At 38.9% G+C, this 19,296-nt stretch overlaps 1 protein-coding gene across 1 annotated transcript in view; it reads left to right on the top strand.

Annotated features, from left to right (window-relative positions):
- The window catches only part of lbh (LBH regulator of WNT signaling pathway), a 39,528-nt gene that overhangs the window by 15,248 nt on the left and 4,984 nt on the right, over positions 1-19,296 (top strand). Inside the window, exon 2 of the mRNA XM_057859919.1 lies at positions 12,391-12,493. Within this exon, the coding sequence (XP_057715902.1) occupies positions 12,416-12,493 (78 nt within the window). The 5' untranslated portion in view covers positions 12,391-12,415. The remainder of the gene's footprint in view (positions 1-12,390; positions 12,494-19,296) is intronic.

The raw sequence follows: 19,296 nt of genomic DNA, 5'->3' as shown, positions 1-19,296 counted from the left end.
ATCTTGTCGTACATGTCAACGTGTCTTGTTTGGTGATATCGCCTCACATCAAACTCTTTAAAAACAGCGACTGTCTCTTTGCAAATGAGGCAGACACAGTTGTTGTGTATTTTAGTGAAGAAATAGTCCAATTTCAACCTATCCTTGAAACGTCGGCCGTCAGTCAAATTTTTTTTTTTTTCATTGATGTCACCATTTTAGAAAATCTGAAGTAAAGGGTCACACGGGTTTAATGCTGCTTAGAGTGCTGCTGCCTTTTAGTGGGTAAATGAGGATCTACTTCATATGCTGGTAGCAGTACTGCTGACCAATTTATGAAGTCTGTGTGCAGGCCAGACGTTATTCATTTTATGACAGAGGCTGGGGGCCGGATGAAATTTGACCATGGGCCACATTTGGCCCCCGGGCCGGACCTTGGACATGTCGGCTTTATCGTCTGTTTATAAGCATATATATTTTTTGGGTTTTTATGAACAAATGAAATTACAAATTAACAAAATCTTACTGAAACTAAATCAAAATGAGTAAAAATACTCTCATTACATCACCCGACAATAGTTGATGGAAAAATAGCTTGAATAACATAACTATTTAGAAATTCCTTTTTAAATGTATAAGGCGGCGGAAAACTCAGGTGACTTGACGTTCCGCTCCGAGACCGGCCAAATTTCAAATTTGTCCTATATGCATGTGTGATACATCATTGGAAAGCTTAAAATCTCAATTTTGTGGGGGAAGAACATTTTTATTTAAAAAAAAATAAATAAATTAAACCCATAAACCCTAATTCGAGGAGAGAGCATAATAAAAGACACCATGTTTTTAACGAGATTATCGTGTAGGGCTGCAGCTATCAATTATTTTAGTAGTCAATTCTTCGATGAAGTAGTTAGTTTGTATAATCGAGTAATCGGATACGGAACATAAAGTACCTGAGCTGAGCCTGAAACGGTATAAAAAAAATAAATGAGGATCTATGTACAACAAAAGAACAATTGGCAAAAGTCCGCTTGCTTAAATGCTATAATATGCTAAGGTATTTTTTTTTTGTTTTTTTTACAATGCTCTTAACAAATGGTCCAGGCATGTATTCCCAGTTTAAAAAAAAAACAAAAAAAACGGCCAAATATAAACTAAATTACAAATGCATTAAAAAACATTAGCTCAAAGAAAAACTTAGCTTATGTTGGTCTTAACAGGCAGCAGCTGGATTCAGCCACGTTAAATGAAGTAGACTAGAGGGCAGTGTAGCCACTTCAACTAAACGAATACTCGAAGCAGCAAAATTTTATTTGAATGGTTTTTTTTTCTAATCGAATACTCGAGTTAATTGATTAATCGTTGCAGCACTATTATCGTGTACTTTTTCGATCCAAAAAACTCAGTGAAGCGTGTCAAGACACAGCTGTGAATAGCCACAGCTGGAGTTTTGGGCGATTTTATGGGTGAAACACTGTAAAAGTGTCGCAATGCAGAAATCGCAGACAGCAAGGAGTGGTTGAGATTTTTTCAAATATTTACCCTTATAAATGTTTTTTTTTTTTTTTTTTTTCCCCCCCTCAATTTTTCTTTGAAAAATTAAGTAATTTGAATTAAGTGATAGTTACAGTATAAGGTAAGATGTCCGTGACCTATTGTTTTCGTTGTGACATAATTTGTTTAAAAGTTATACTGTAAATATGCGAGTAATTTTATGATTTTTTAAATTTATTTTTTTACTAAATATTAGACATCAATTAATGTTTCTGAGTTAAAAATGACATTTCGAATCTTAGTGGTACCTCTACATACGAAGTTAATTTGTTCCAGGACCTTGTTTGTAAGTCGAAATGGTCGTATGTCGAGTAGGATTTTCCCATAGCGTGTAGCATATCTCGCTGAGTGCACTGAAAAAAATAACTGGTGGATTTGATAAAATCATTGTAACAGTTTGCACTTTTATTAAGTAAATTTAGCTGCTTGCAATGTTCAGTTCACCAGCAGTGAACTGTGAATGGCCAGAGCCGGACTTTGGGGGGGATTTTAATGGGTGAAACACGGTAATGTGACAAGGGTTGCGATACAGAAATCGCAGACATCAAGGAGTAGTCGAAATTTTCTTTGCAATATTTACCCTTTTAAAGGTTTTTTTTTTGTTTTTTCAATTTTTCTTTGTTTGGTTCAATTTTTTTTAAATTTTTTTTTTTAACTAAAATGTCGGGGGGGGAAATGCGACGGTAACAAAAAAAAATACAATTAAGCGTTAGTTATGTTCTAGTTATCCGTGACCTATTTACAGACACTATTTTTTTTTTTTATTGTGATGTAATTTGTTTAAAAGTTTAAAATATGCAAGTGAATAATTTTATAAAGTCGGGGGGTTTTTTTTTTTGTTTTTTTTTTTTTTGTTTTGTTTTTACCAAACTAAATTAATGATTCTAAGCTAAAAATGATAGACATTTTGACTAATATAATTCTTTTTATGGCTGGGTCGAAACAAAAGCGGTTGCGCGGTGTCTGTAAACGGGCGTCTCCAGGGTAAAACGGACAAATTAAAAATAGTTCGGGGGCTTAATGTACCATGAAACTGCTATGGCATCATGTCGACATATTATTCTATCAAACACAACAGTTCTTTTGGCTTAAAATACAGCAGTTTTAAAGAGGGGTACATGAGCAGAAACTGCTTTTTCAGCCTTGTCTGTGTTTTCCGCTTTAAACATTTTAAATATTTTTAAGATGTTATACTGTATATTATAGGGAGAGGATATTTAGTTTTTATCCCCTTAAGAAAATATAACAAAAGAAACTACCTGAACAAAAAATCATAAGGATATTGACTATTAACTCATTGCCTGCCATTGACAAGGATTGACGTTCAATTCATTTAAACGGTGAATTCTCATGTTTCTGTGATGTGAGTGATCACTGCAATCCCTCCCATTCAAAATGGATTGGACGTCTAGCGCAGCCAATGAGTTAAATGAATGCCCTATTAATGTTGTTTACTTATTAACATTTGATGTTTTTGGATTATACTTTTTGAGCAATGAAAGGATTCAGTGTTTTATCACCTATTCCCTCAATGTACTTTCTGCTGAGTCAGTTTTGCTTGTGACCAAGCAGCATTAAGCATGAAATGTCATTATGTGAAACAGGACAGTGGTTTGTGATATTTCTGTCCCTGTTAGCTCGTAGGTAAAGGGCCAGAAGTCGTGGATATGGCATATTATTCCAGGCCAGTGCAAGTCACATGGTCTCACAGACGTCAGGTCGAACAGGTCAAGAGCTGTCAAATGGATTTGTCTGCAGTGTAGCGTTACCAGTAGGGCTGTCCCAAAGGACTAATTTTCTCCCGATTAGTCAGCCGACTATTTTTACGATTAGTCGACTAATCTAATAATTTTTTTTTAAATTTTTTTTTTTTTTTTTTTTTTTTTTTACTAATTTAGCAATGAAATTTTTGTTTACGCTTATCAATTCACAAAAACATATTGGAACACTTGAATTATTTATTAAAGTACAAATACACGTAAATCACAATAATAAATCACAAATAAACAATGAGTTCGAATGCTGATAGAATTAACTAGTGCAAAAGAATGGAATGTAAACCGATTCAGAACACTGACTTTGCCTTTCCAACATGATTCAAAACAATTCTTAAACACCTAGCATTAATAGTATAGCATAGTACTATATATAATAGTATTAGAATAATTATAATTATTAATTGCCAATCAGATTTTTCATAAAGGGTGTCATTTTAAAGGCTTAGTGTAGAATCTGATTTCTGAAGTATGTGGGATTAACTTCAGAAATCGCTATTTATATGATGAACATGACATGCTTTTACTTTGAAATGTTCACCGGAAGTACGTTCGCTGAACCGCTAACTTCAGCTTTACATTCCGCAAAAAAAGCACTTTTTTGTCATTGCATGTAGTGTCAATAATAGATTTTTTGGGTCATTTTTTTCGTTTGCAAATGCTGTTAACCAGCGATTTTTCATGTCTGAAGTGTCACCTTTTAACCGCAAGTTTGCTTTCACGAGACGACTGCCAAAGTTTTATAGCAGGCTAAAGTAAGTTGCCTTTTTCCCCCCATTCACCTCAGTGTAGCAGTGCTAACGTTAGTGTTTAATATAGATGTGTTGTCTTATTTTGTATGTCTGAACTTTAATTCTACAGTGTGTTGATAAGAGAAAGGAACTCAAGACTCATATGCCATCAGCACGCACGCACTAATGTATGCACGCACGCACGTGCGCAGCTATAAAAGGCAGCCATGAAAATTACCGCCCTCATTTTAATTTGCCGTGCGATAAATGGACTCATTGCATATCGTGATAGGCTTAGCAACTTCAATAAAACATGTCATTAGTTAGTTGGATTGACTTACAAACTGGGTGACGGCACTTTGGATGTTTATTCACGGCCGACGTGCAGCCAAGCTTGGCATTGAAGAGACAGGACACAAGAGTGTTCCCTCCTTTGTTTCTTTGAAATAAGTCAATGTTTTGGACACTCTGGTGCGCTTTTTTGGCTTTCTGCCGCTTTCCCCGCTTGCATACAGAGCATCAAACATTCTGAACTTTCCACGCATATATTTTTTAACCCTTCATTAACCGTCGACGGGATGTTGTGCTCGTTGACGGATTTACGTCATCGATGACGTCGACGATGTCGACTAGTCGGGACAGCTCTAGTTACCAGCAGGTCGACTAGTCGGGACAGCTCTAGTTACCAGCAGGTCTCGGATATGTTGTAGAAACCTTGCGGAGGGGTTACCCTAATTGCCAATATAATTAAACGCATACCCCCAAACACACACACGCGCGCGCACACACACACACACACAGTACTTCCTGACAAAGGATGTCAAACGCCAGACTATCTTATTCAGGCATGAAAATCCCTCACCTTTCGGCAAAATTCGCCGTTTTGAAATCAAAAAGGGGGACCAACGTGAATTGTGTAGATCCGAGGAGAAAATTTAGAGGGGCGGGGGGTCGTAAGTCCATCCAACAAACGTCATGTTTTATTGAAGTTGCTAAGCCTGTGGCGATATGCAATGAGTCCATTCAACGCAAGGTAGATAAAAATGAGGGCGGTAATTTTCAAGGCTGCGCTTTATCACCACGTGAGTGCGTGCGTGCGTGCGTACATCCATTTGTGCGTGCTTGTAGATGACATATGACACTCCAGTTGTTGTGTCCAGATGTTTATTGGTCATTAACACGCCATAGAATTACAGTTCACACATACAAAATAAGGAAACATGTATATTAAACACTGTAAACGTTAGCATTGCTACATTGAGACCAATAGGGAAAAAAATACAACCTACTTTAGCCTGCTATAAAACATTGTCTTCTCTAAAACACAAACTTGTGATTAAAATGTGACACTTCAAACATGAAAAATCACTGGTTAACAGTATTTGCAAACAAAAAAAATGGAACAAATAAGAATAAAAAAATCTATTGGTGACACCAGTAGCAATGACGAAAAGTGCTTTTGCGGAGTGTACAGTTGTTAACGCTATAGCGAACGTCCTTCCGGTGAACATTTTAAAATAAAAGCATGTCACGTTCTTAATAAAAAACGATTTCTGGAGTTAATCCCACAGACTTCAGAATTAATACTATAATACTAAAGAATTCAGAATCTACAATAAGAAAAGCTTCAAAATGACACCCTTTTTAAAAAAAAAAAAAAAAAAAAGATGACTGGCATTGAACATTATAATTATTATAATACTATTATATATAGTAGTATACTATAATAATAATGCTAGATGTTTGAACATCACCATCGCATGTGCGCATGCGTATTAGTCACATCGCAGGACATGCAATTGTTTTTTTTTTGTTTTTTTTTTTCAACATTTCAACTTTTACTTCAGAAACGCAGCAAGTGTGCAGATCCTGTATTAAACTGCGTTATATAAATTAGGGCCGATGCATTCATGTTTTTCTGCTTCATGTTCGTACAGCGCTTCAGCTTCTCAATCTCCCTCCTGCTAGGCAGAGCGACCAAACTGTTTTTCTTGACCAACAGTGCAGCTATTCCAAATGGAGCTATTCAAGTTATTTGGTGAAAATTTTCTCGTTTTAATATCGCAAACACCCCAAAAATCGCGGTGATATTTTTTTCCAATATCGTTAAAAAAATTATTAGTCGACTAATCATAAAAATAGTCGACTAATTGGGAGAAAATTAGTCGTTTGGGACAGCCCTACCGAAACGTATTTCCTCCACACCCTTCTCACCTTTTTAACTCCTGACCCATTTTCATGCCTGCTTATTACATTAAGCCTCTCAGTCAAGAATTGATTTGTCCTGATCAAAACATGTCAGAGCTGAGAAATCTTAGTGGCATTTCTATGCAAAAGCGGGCTCTCCAAATCGCAAGTATCCAACGGCGTGATAGAATTTTTTTTACCTTTTGTGAGTCTAAGCAGCTCCATATTTAAATGTCAACATTGTCTACTCTTCTTACATATATTTCACTATTCTATATTTTTAATCAAATTCCTGCAGGTGGCTATAAAAGTGTGCAAAAAGCTGTTGTCATCCAAAAATCTTTGTCCCCTACTTTACTGTAGTTGTTTTGACCTTTTGATAAAGTTGAAGGTCCATTCAGAGTGTGTTCGACAAAAGCCAGACCTGTGCTCCAACATTCCTTTGGCGAGATGGTTCATGATATAATAGACATTTCAGTGTTAGGTTTGTCACTCAATCGGCCTATGTACTAGGGGTATGAGAAAATAATTGAAATGGTGATACAGTGGGGCAAATAAGTATTTAGTTAATCACCAATTGTGCAAGTTCTCCAAATTGAAAAGATTAGAGAGGCCTGTAATTGTCAACATGGGTAAACCTCAACCATGAGAGACAAAATGTGGGGGGGGGCAGAAGATCACAATGTTTGATTTTTAAAGAATTTATTTCCAAATTAGAGTGGAAAATAAGTATTTGGTCACCTACAAACAAGATTTCTGGCTGTCAAATAGGTCTTTCTTCTAACGAGGCTCCACTCGTTACCTGTATTAATGGCACCTGTTTTAACTCATTATCGGTATAAAAGACACCTGTCCACAATCTGTCAGTCACACCCCAAACTCCACCATGGCCAAGACCAAAGAGCTGTCGAAGGACACCAGAGACAAAATTGTAGACCTGCACCAGGCTGGGAAGACTGAATCTGCAATAGGTAAAACGCTTGGTGTAAAGAAATCAACTGTGGGAGAAATTATTAGAAAATGGAAGACATACAGGACCACTGATAATCTCTCTCGATCTGGGGCTCCATACAAGATCTCACCCCGTGGTGATGATAACAAGAAAGGTGAGCAAAATTCCCAGAACCACACGGGGGGACCTAGTGAATGACCTATAGAGAGCTGGGACCACAGTAACAAAGGCTACGATCAGTAACACAATGCGCCGCCAGGGACTCAAATCCTTCACTACCAGACGTGTCCCCCTGCTGAAGATAATACACATCCAGGCCCGTCTGCGGTTCGCGAGAGAGCATTTGGATGATCCAGAAGAGGACGCGGAGAATGTGTTATGGTCAGATGAAACCAAAATAGACCTTTTTGGTAGAAGCACAGGTTCTCGTGTTTGGAGGAGAATACTGAATTGCATCTGAAGAACACCATACCCACTGTGAAGCATGGGGGTGGAAACATTATACTTTGGGGCTGTTGTTCTGCAAAGGGACCAGGACGACTGATCTGTGTACAGAAAAGAATGAATGGGGCCATGTATCGAGAGATTTTGAGTGAAAATCTCCTTCCATCAGCAAGGGCATTGACGATGAGACATGGCTGGGTCTTTCAGCATGACAATGATCCCAAACACACAACCAGGGCAACAAAGGAGTGGCTTCGTAAGAAGCATTTCAAGGTCCTGGAGTGGCCTAGCCAGTCTCCAGATCTCAACCCCATAGAAAATCTGTGGAGGGAGTTGAAAGTCCGTGTTGCCCAACGACAGCCCCAAAATATCACTGCTCTAGAGGACATCTGCATGGAGGAATGGGCCAAAATACCAGCAACAGTGTGTGAAAAGCTGAAGAGTTACAGAAAACGTTTGGCCTCCATTATTGCCAACAAAGGGTACATAACAAAGTATTGAGATGAACTTTTGGTATTGACTAAATAATTATTTTCCACCATGATTTGCAAATAAATTTAAAAATCAAACAATGTGATTTTCAGTTGTTGTTTTTTTTTTTCCCCCACATTCTGTCTCTCATGGTTGAGGTTTAATGTTGACAATTACAGGCCTCTCTAATATTTTCAAGTGGGAGAACTTGCACAATTAGTGGTTGACTAAATACTTATTTGCACCACTGTATGCCCCCCCCCCTCAACTTTTGTGAAAGTTTGTAGCTTGTAGTCTGGTGCGCTCAAATATTATGGTAGAGACAAGGTCTTTTTAAGGAAAATGTCCTAATACCAGAATAAAGAACATTTCTTTTTAAATGCAATTAGATTGTGGTGAATTGATTCAGCATAACCGGCATTTACATAACTGTTGTTATTTGTAAACCATGTGTTAATCACGAACCGCACGACTATCCTCAAACACGTCTGAGATTTAAAGTGGGTCAAGCCAAATCTCCTTTCAGGCAGCTCATGTTGAGCGTCTTGTCACACATTTTTCCTGTAGCCAGCAAGGGGAAAAAAAATCCAAGCTCGTAGTTGTCGTTGAGCACATACTTTAAATAGACGGCGTGAGAAGGCCGCCGAGCATCATGTCCCGAGACTGCACGTAGGGCAGTACCCTTGCTTGTGGCTGTAATAAAACAAAATACTGTAAAAGACAACTTGCAGGCAACCACGTGCTCCTTGGTAAGTTAGGTTTGATGGAACAAGAGTGCACAGAGTTCCTTCCCCAGTCATACCACAGCCCCCACTTCGTTTCCCTCATAGTGCACTCTCACAATGACTGTGGTGCTGTGAAACAACAGTGCGCGCCTTTGCAGAGAATAGACTCATTGTGATGTGGCAGGACCTTGACATTGTATAGACTTTGTGCTTTTGTTCACCCTTTACAGAGCAAGTGACTATTTTTGGTTTTAAATAAATAAAATAAAATGAAATATAAATAAATGAATAACCTACATGGAGATTTGAAGTCATGTACAATTTTGGCCCAAAATGTGATGTCCACATATGTGGAGATTGTCTCAGTTGCCACGTTTACATGGAGCCAAATATTCCAATTACAATCGGAATATTTGTTCAAACCGAATAAATGTGTTCCATATAAACACCTCATTCGGAATGAACAGGCCCAAACCGAATGGAATTTCATTCCGTTTCACAGGAGTGGAATATTCCTTTTCCCAAACCGATTAGAAGTAAAATTATATCATGTAAACAGGGAAGCGGAATGGTGTCTGGTTGCGTTCTTTCTGCACATGCTCCGTACTGACGTGGTGACGTCACTTGCAACATGGCTTCCAAGCACACGCACAGCGCACCCACACAACTTTTTAAATGAACGGCGTGTCATTCTGAAGTTTTGTTTCCACTCGAAAAGTTAAAACAGCAGCCGATCTGACGATCGATCTCCATGTTTTGCAACGTGACGCTTTGTTTTGATTAATCTGCGCATGTCAGACGGCAGTTGTCAAACGTCCTTTCGGAATAAAGGCAGACACATGTAAACGCTGGATCGGAATAGATGAAGTGACATGTAAACAGCTGATCTGAAATTTCCATTCGGAATTATTTGAATCGGTATGAATAAAAGTCAGCATGTAAACGTGGCTACTGATTTATATATGTATATGGCGGAAAACACAGACAAGACTGAAAAAGCAGTTTCTGCTCTTGCACTCCTCTTTAAAAGAAACTGCTGTATTTTAAGCCAAAACAACTGTTGTGTTTGATAGAACAATAGGTCTATATGCTGCCATTGCAGATTCATGGTGTATTAAGCCCCCAAACTATTTTTAATTTGCCCGTTTTACTCTGGAAACTCCCATTTGCAGACGTCGTACAACCGTTACAGCCATTAAAACAAGGTAATTATATTATATAAAATGTCATTTTTAGCTTGGAATCATTAATTGATGTCTAATATTTTGTTTAAAAAAAAAAGACAAACGAAGTCACAATAAAAAAATGGCGTCTGTAAAAAAAGTCACGGATATCTACCTCATAACTATCGCTAAACTGTATTTTTTTGTTAGTCGCATTTTCCCCGATATGTTAGATGATAATCAATCCAAACAAAGAAAAAATTTTTTAAAAAAGTTTAAAAGGGTAAATATATGAAAAAGAAAAACTCAACCACTCTTTGATGTCTGCGATTTCTGCATTGCAACCCTTGTTATATTACCATGTTTCACCCATAAAATCCCCAAAAAATGCAGCTGTGGCCATTCACAGCTGTGTCTTGACACTCAGTGATACATGCGATATGGAGTTTTTGGATCGAAACGAGGTATGTACGTGATAATATCTCGTTAAAGTCATGGCGTCTGTAATTCTGCTCTTGCGTGCTCTCACCTCCAGATAGGATTTTGTTGTTGATTCTTCAAAAAAAAAATTATTTAATGCCCTCCTGTTCAATTTTTTTTGTTCCCCCAGAAAATTGAGATTTTGAGTTTTCCAATGATGTGTCACACATGCATATCGAACAAATTTGAAATTTGGACAAATTGGGGTCTCAGAGCGGAACTTCAAGTCAACTGAGTGTTTTCCGCCAAAATATATGGCGAACTTAGATATGAAGAAGTTCCTCTCTGAGACCCCCAATTTGGCAAAATTTCAAAATTGTCCTATATATGCACGTGTGATACATCATTGGAAAGCTTAAAATCTCTTCTTGGGGAAGAAAAATTTTAAAAGGAGGGCTTTTTTTTTTTTTTTTTAAAAAGCTTAACTTGAGGTGAGAGCAACCATGATTTTAACGAGATATTATCACGTACTTATCTTGTTTCGATCCAAAAACTCAGAGGCGCATGTTTCAGAGTGTCAAGACACAGCTGTGAATGGCCACAACTGGACTTTTTGGGATTTTGAGTGAAACGCGGTAATGTAAAAAGGGTAGCAATGCAGAAATTGCAGACATCAAGGAGTGGTTGAGATTTCCTTTTTCAAATATTTACCCTTTTAAACGTTTTTCTTCATTTTTTTTTTTTTTTTTTTTTTTTTTTTTTTTGGTGTTTTGTTTGGATCGATTACTATCCAAAATATTGGGGAAAATGCGACGGTAACAAAAAAGTACAATTAAGTGATAGTTATAAGGTAGATATCCGTGACCTATTTAAAGACTATTTTTTCATTGTGACATAATTTGTTTCAAAGTTTAAAATATGCGAGTGAATAATTCTTTTTTTTTTTTTTTTTCACTAAATATTCAACATCAATTAATGATTCTAAGCTAAAAATGACAGACATTTCGAATAATAAATACGATTACTTACCTTATTTTTATGGCTAGGTTGAAACCAAAGCGGTTGTGCGACGTCTGTAAACGGGGTTTCCATGGGAAACCGGACAAATGAAAAATAGTTCCGGGACTTACTGCAGCATGAATCTGCTATGGAAACATACAGTGGGGAGAACAAGTATTTGATACACTGCCAATGGGTTTTCCCATTGGCAGTGTATCAAATACTTGTTCTCCCCACTGTAGACATTTTGTTCCATCAAACACAACAGTTCTTTTGGCTTAAAATACAGCAGTTTATTTTAAAGAGGGGTGCAAAAGCAGAAACTGCTTTATCAGCCTTGTCTGTGTTTTTTGCCCTATACTAGTATATATTTATACAGTGGGGAGAACAAGTATTTGATACAGACGCCATTTTTTTTCATTGTGACATGATTTGTTTAAAATATGTGAGTGAATAATTTGTTTTTTTATTTTAAACAAAATATTAGACATCAATTCACGAAGCTAAAAATGACATATTTTGAATAATAAATATTATTACTTGTGTTTATGACTGGGTTGAAACATAAGCGGTTGTGCAACGCCTGTAAACAGGGGTTTCCAGGGTAAAACGGGCAAATTAAAAATAATTTGGGGGCTTAATGCACCATGAATCTGCTATGACAGCATATAAAAATATTGTTCTATAAAACAACAGTTTTGGCTTAAAATACAGCAGTTTCTTTTAAAGAGGAGTGCAAGAGCAGAAACTGCTTTTTCAGTCTTCTGTGTCTTCGGCCATATATTTTTTTTGTTTTTCATTTTTGAGTTAACTCACAGGCTCCTCTTGACGGCACCAGACGTCTAAACCATTTTGATTGGCAGAATCTATCAGTACTGTCGTACCTCCCAATCAAAATGGATGAGACGTCTGGCGCCAACAATGGCAGCCAATAACTCAAATAAGTGCTCTATGAAGGGTTAAAGACATCTTTTTTTTTTCCCCCCACAGTTCAGTGTTTTTGCCAGTCTGTGATATGACTGAGGTGATGATTACCAGCACCCCCATGGAGGACATGAGGCTCAGTCCCACCAAGGACAGACTTTCCTTCCAGGTACCTTTTACACACATTGATACATAGGTTACATTTTGCAAAGGTAATGAGCTGTTGGAGCTATTGGGGCTCCAATTTGACAGAAACAATGCTTTGTTGCAGTCTTATTGCAAAGAAACTCTATTGAAGTGATTAGGGGAGATTAAAATGGGGTTTTATTAAAGCACAATTGCTTGGACATTCATTTGTACATACATCAGCACAGCTGCCTGATAATCAGCCCAAGCCTGACACAATTGACCATCAGGTGGTTTTGACAAGCGCCTTCTACAAGCTTTGTTTCACTGTCAGCTCAACAAGGTCATCGAAACGCACAGCTGCTGTCACATTTCGCACCCAGCGTAGACACCGAGGGATTAATTTGACGACGTGTTTATAACCTGGAACGGCCACATTGCGTCCGCCGGTCATAAGAGATGCCCTTCTCGTACAGGATGTAGCACAAACCTGAGGAAGAGGCGGACTTCCTTTCACCGTTTCACACACCAGCTATCTGGTCTGTCCGAGGAGAGGTTGGAACGGATGTGAAGGAAACTGGTGCAAAGGGAAATCTGAATTGTGGACTCCTTAATAGTTTTATGCCTCAAGCTTCCAGACTCTACTTAAGGGAAACTTTGCACCAAGAAGCCTGATAAGCCACTTTAGACATCAACTTTGAACGGACTGAGGTCTAAGTTGCGAATTTATGCACCATTTTAGGACCACAGTTCTTGGATGATTTGCCATTAACACCAATTTCAAGGGCTCTGTCCACATTCCAGGCCCCATCTGTTTAGTGAAACCAGTTCAAATGTGGAAATTTCCTAATGCCAAAATCGGACCATAAGATTTTAGCCAGATTTGGTATTGCGAAGGATTTCCAGATTGGCCTAACATATTTTGTTTTTGTTGGTTACAGTTAAACCTGCGTTGTGACATCAACAATATGTCAGAGATGCCCTACTGGGCTAGAAAAAAAAAATTTGAGTGGGACTAAGGGTCGAAAATTGTAACCTCTTCCTTTGTTTGTTTAGAGCAGACATGTCCAAAGTCCGGCCCGGGGGCCAAATGCGGCCCATGGACAAATTTCATCCGGCCCCCAGCCTCTGTCATAAAATCAATAACGTCTGGCCCACACACAGACTTAATTGGTCAGCAGTACTGCTACCAGCATATGAAGTAGCTTACACACTAAATGCTGCTCCTCATTTACCCACTTAAAGGCAGCAGCACTCTAAGCAACATTACCCCATGTGACCCTTTATTCCCAATTTTCTAAAATGGCGACAATCAACAAAAAAAAGTTGACTGCGACGGCCGACGCTTCAAGAATAGGTGGAAATTGGACTATTCTCTAAAATACACAACAGTGTCTGCCTCACATTGAACTCTTTAAAAGCAGCGACTGCTTCTTTTAAAGAGTTCAATGTGAGGCGATATTACCAAACAGGACACGCTGACATGTACGACAAGAGTATAGGGTAAATACGTACCGATAAATTGAAGCAACTTGAAGCTAGTTTAATTTCACAGCAGCAGTATTTCGCAAGAGCCCGAGATTCGAAGGAGTATGCCACAAAGGCTAGTTGCGAGATTGTTGAAATTATTAATTTAAAAAAATAATAAAGCAAATGTGACACACAGAATGGCTTGCTAAAATTTGTTTAAATATATTGTTCTACGTAAAGGACGTCAGCCAAGGTCGGCCCCCCCAAATTTTTACCTCACCAAATCTGGCCCCCTTTGCAAAAAGTTTGGACACCCCTGGTTTAGAGTAACAGCTGACATTTTCCAATCCGAGATTTATCAAGACTGTAAAAAACATTAGTGATGATATACAGTATGTGATGTAATGTTGCCACCATTTTACCACACTTCTGTTATTTTAAACCAGAGATATTCAGAACCGAATACATAACCTCCTCCTTCCATAGGTTTCACGTCCTAGCTGAGGTAAAAATATACAATAATATTCACTTCCTTTGACAAGAACCGCATTTTTTGTTGTTGAATTAAAAATGAGCACAAGTGTACTACTACAGGCTGTAGGCTGTGACGAAGAGCACGCATAACACTGGCTAACTCCTAATCGACAGTCACCAATGAATCTGTAATTGATTAATCAGCCCTGATATAAAAAACAAAACAAAACAAAAAACTGGCTCTTAGCATTGCTGCATATACAGTGGGGAGAACAAGTACTTGATACACTGCCAATGGGTTTTTCCATTGGAAGTGTATCATACTTGTTCTCCCCACTGTACATGCTCTGAATATATGTACAAAATTTCATTGTTAACCGTCCGCGAATAATGGAGGAATAGATACAAAATGGTGGTGTCCACATCGCCAACAACATGAGCGGCAACTTGAAAGGCCTTCAGCCTGTAAAATTAACAGTATTCTGTGGGGTGTGCAGACACAAAACCCAATATACTACCCCTGGCAAAAAGTATGGAATCGCCAGTCTCGGACGAGCAGTCACTCAGACATTTTTATTATGTAGAACAAACTCTTATAAAAAGCTTGAAAAAAAATAATGAATTAGTTCAAAAGTGCAACTCTTTAGCATTCGGAAAAGCTAAAAGAAATGAATAAAAAAAACATTGTGGTGGTCAGTGAATGTTACTTTTATAGAGCAAGTGCAGGGGAATATAGAATCACTCCATTCTGAGGAAAAAATATATGGAATCATGAGAAAGAAATAACAATCAAAACGCATCTCTAGTATTTAGTTGCACCACCTCTGGCTTTTATGACAGCTTGCAGTCTCTGAGGCTTGGACTTGATGAGTATTCTTCATCAATTTGGTGCCAACTCTTTGATTGCAGTTGCCAGGTCATCCTTGCAGGTGGGAGCCTTGCTGTCGACCATTGTTTTTTTCCATTTCCACCACAGGTTTTCAATAGGGTTGAGATCTGGGCCATTTGCAGGCCATGACATTGACTGGATGAGTCTCTCCAAGGAATGCTTTAACAGTTTTAGCTCTGCAGCATGATTCATTGTCATCTTGCAGTGTTTCCCACAGGATTTTAGGAGACTGTGGTGGGAGGGTCTCTGACCATAGGATTTTTTGAAACTGTGGTGGTGTGCTGCATCGGAGTCGGATAGCCACACCATGTCGTGCCACGGCGAATTTTTTTTTTTTTTTTCCCATTATTTTTTTCCCCCAAGAAGAACCATAACAAAGATATATTTGAAATATTTCATTAGCTAGGCTAATGTTATAGCTCTCAGCTACGGTACATGTATGTAAAATGCGTTGCTGATTACAGCTACGTTACCCTATGTAATAATGCGACTTTTTTTCTCGTAGCAATAGTACGACTTACATCTCGTAGTGACTCAGGGTTGGCAACCCAAACTGTTGAAAGAGCCATTTTTGACCCCCCCCCCCCCCCCCCCCCAAAAAAAAAAAAAACTGATACAGTATGTCTGGAGCAGCAAAAAATTAAAAGCCTTGTACAAGCCTTATAATTATCAATACTAGCTATATTAGCCTACTATAAAAATGAATAAGTTGGCTAGAAATACATAATTAGCCTTCATGATTAAATGTTTATTTTCCCTGCAGTGGATCCTATAGCGCACCACGTGACTACTCTGTTGTACGATGACACCACAAGTTTAACTTCATTACAATATTAATGAATTGAAAGAATGTTTGTATCATGTTTGTCCTCCTAGAAATCCTATTAAAACAAAAAATATATTTCCCTCCCCCATCTTTTTCCATTTAAAAAAAAAAAAAAAAAAAAAAAGCTCCGAAGCAGCACTAAAGAGCCGCATGCGGCCCGAGAGCCGCGGGTTTCAGACCGCCGTCGTAGCCCTCCTTTTTCCTTTTTATTTGACCCTCATAAGTACTACATTACCACAACAATAACAGTCCTTCTGTCAACTGACCCATTTACAGGACTGGGGGAATTCTAATGGCCGTGTAAAGTTTTTCTTGATTCGGTGAGAAGGTGAATAGTTTTTTCCCCGTTGTTCGTGAACTAAATTTCCACACAAACGCACATCGAGGTACCATTAACTTAGCAAGGAGAGGTATGAGAGTCATTTTTCGAGTGTCCCAGAGCTCGCGAAATTGGGGGGGCGCATTTATCCAACTTTCGTCTGAAGTTGGCGCGTCGGTGTTGTGCCGAAAAATAGCCACTCCACGCGAAATGTCCCCCCGACGGGAGCGCCCACACGTCACTCGTACAAACAGCCTTTTCTTACCAATCGATGGACACGGAAACGACGTTCTTGTACCGTGAATATGTATCATTTTACTCTGCTTGAACTAATAAATACTTTACTGTGACCAACGCTCTGAAAATAGAGCAAGGCTTTATTTTGGGCCCCGCCTCTCTGCGCAAGTTCAATCAAAGTTTGCTTTCCGTCCAAGACGGCCGTCCACCGCTCACTTTCGCCGAAAAGTCCGATCCAAACTATTGTAATGCCCCGGATATGGGGAAGAAGGAGAGAAGTCTGTATTTGCTTACCCACTTGATTGTGGTAACAATAATAAAGAAAAACAATAACAAAATAACAGCGGGCTGCTACGACATGCGACCGCTATCTCTCGCTATCTCGCTCGTTCTCCCATTCTTCCTACTCGTTCCTCTTGCGTCTCTTAAATGAATAAATAAATAAATAAAATACTACTCTAAAATGCTGCTCTCACTCGCGCGGGTAGTATAGTGGTGTGGGCTACAGCTGTGTAATCGGCTGACTGACGCATCTGATTAGTATCTTTTTTTTTCTTTTTTCCGCGGGGGGGGGGGGGGGGGGGGGGGCGCAAACGAGACTGTGGCGGGCCCAAACGAGACTGTGGTGGGCCGCCACAGTCTCTTTCATTGGTGGGAAACACTGTCTTGGAAAATTTTATTATCCCCAAACATATTTTCAATTGAAGGGATAAGAAAGCAGTCTAAAATTTCAATGTAAACTTTGTGCATTTATTGAAGATTTAACCACAGCCATCTTCCCAGTGCATTTGCCTGACATGCAGCCCCATATCATCAAGGACTAAGTGGAATTTTGATGTTTTCTTCAGGCAGTCATCTTTGTAAATCTCACTGGAACGGCACCAAACGAAAGTTCCAGCATCATCATCTTGTCCAATGCAGATTCTTGACTCATCACTGAAAATAACTTTCATCCAGTCATTCATGGTCCATGATTGCCTCATCTTAGCCCATTGCAGTCTTGTTCTTTTCTGTTTGTGTCAATGATACTTTCCTTTTAGCTTTCCTGTATGAAAATCCCATTTCCTTTAGGCGATTTTGCACAGTTCTGTCACATACCTTGACTCCAGCTTCCTCCCATTTCTTCATTTGTCTTGTACATTTTCTGTTTGCAAGACATATGGCCTTTAGTTGTTTGTCATGACGTTTGGATGTCTTCCTCGGTCTACCAGTACGCTTAACTTTAACAACCTTGCCATGCTGTTTGTACTTGGTCCAGATTTTTGATACAGCTGACTGTGAACAGCCCACATCTTTGGCAACCACACGTGTAGCGTTACCTTCTTCAAGAAGTATGATAATCCTCTCCTTGGTCTCAAGAAACATCTCTTGTTGGAGCCATGATTCTTGTGAATCCACTTGGTCCAGCAGACTTCCAAGGTGTGATAACTGCACTGTTTTTAACTGCTGACTAACGAGCAGATCAGGGGCCCAGTTAAGGAAAGGAAATTGACTGGGTGTCTGTATTTTCTACTCAAAATGGAGTGATTCCATATTTTTTCTTCAGAATGGAGTGATTCCATATTTCCCTGCACTTGCTCTATAACAGTAACATTTACTGACCACCATGATGTTTTTTTTTTTTTTTTTTTAAGTGTTTCTGAATGTCAAGGAGTTGCACTTTCGTACTAAGTCATGATTTTTTTCAAGCTTTTTATCAGTTCTACATAATGTCTGAGGGAGTGCTCTTTCGAGACTGGTGATTCCATACTTTTTGGTAGGGGTTGGACAATATATTCATATTTAGAATTGCATGGAGGGCTTTGGCTTGGTTTGGTTTAGTTTGAATATCCCAACATATGAAGTAAACGGCAAATACAATGTAATGTGATGTGATACCAGACGGCAACTTTTATTTGTTTTGTTTATGGCAGAAACATGGTCAGCTAAATGTTTGCAATCATTCTTACTTTACTGTGTTTGTGTAAATTCGATAAAATCGGCACTTTCCAACACCAAAAACAGCTGATGTAAACAGAGAAGCCTTTTTTTTTTCTTCTAAATTTAACACAAGAGTAAATGGTTTGAGCATTGGGCCACAAAGAGTTTATTCAATATCTCATATCAGTACGGTTTGGTCCTGTTGGTACATAACAATCCCAAAATAGCTCCCTGCAACTGTCAGTGAAACGAGTTGTGACGTGTGTCCAAAGGCAAAGTCATCAACTGCCCGGCCCCCGCCCACCCGTTTTGGTGAGAATAAACTCCCGATGATGGACTTATGTTTTCCTAACCTGATCATTTCTCAAGGTCTGCACAGAAGATATTTGCAGTCTTCTCAAGCGTTTGATGGAATTCCTGCAGGCTCTGACACAGCTGCATCCCTTCTTGCTCGTCTCATCTAATGCTTACTTTCCACTCGGCATCTTGCCCAGACGCTGACCCGCCACCCTCAAACGTCTCAGAGTGAAATATGCTGGTCTAAAAATATTCATCCACTTTGTCCAAACAAAAATGCTGTTCTTGGACCTAGTGTTTTTCCCCCTCCTCCACCCCTTGGGCTTTTATGCCGGTTCCTGAGAACGCACTAAAGTTGGTCAAATCTCATATGATCGCTGCTGTCGGGGTTTTGGCCAAACATTTGACGATTCG

This window comes from Corythoichthys intestinalis, chromosome 15 (genome assembly GCF_030265065.1).
Source record: "Corythoichthys intestinalis isolate RoL2023-P3 chromosome 15, ASM3026506v1, whole genome shotgun sequence".
Classification (NCBI taxonomy): Eukaryota; Metazoa; Chordata; class Actinopteri; order Syngnathiformes; family Syngnathidae; genus Corythoichthys; species Corythoichthys intestinalis.
The sequence above is the reverse complement of the archived record's forward strand: the minus strand, read 5'-3'. Positions and strand labels throughout refer to the sequence as shown.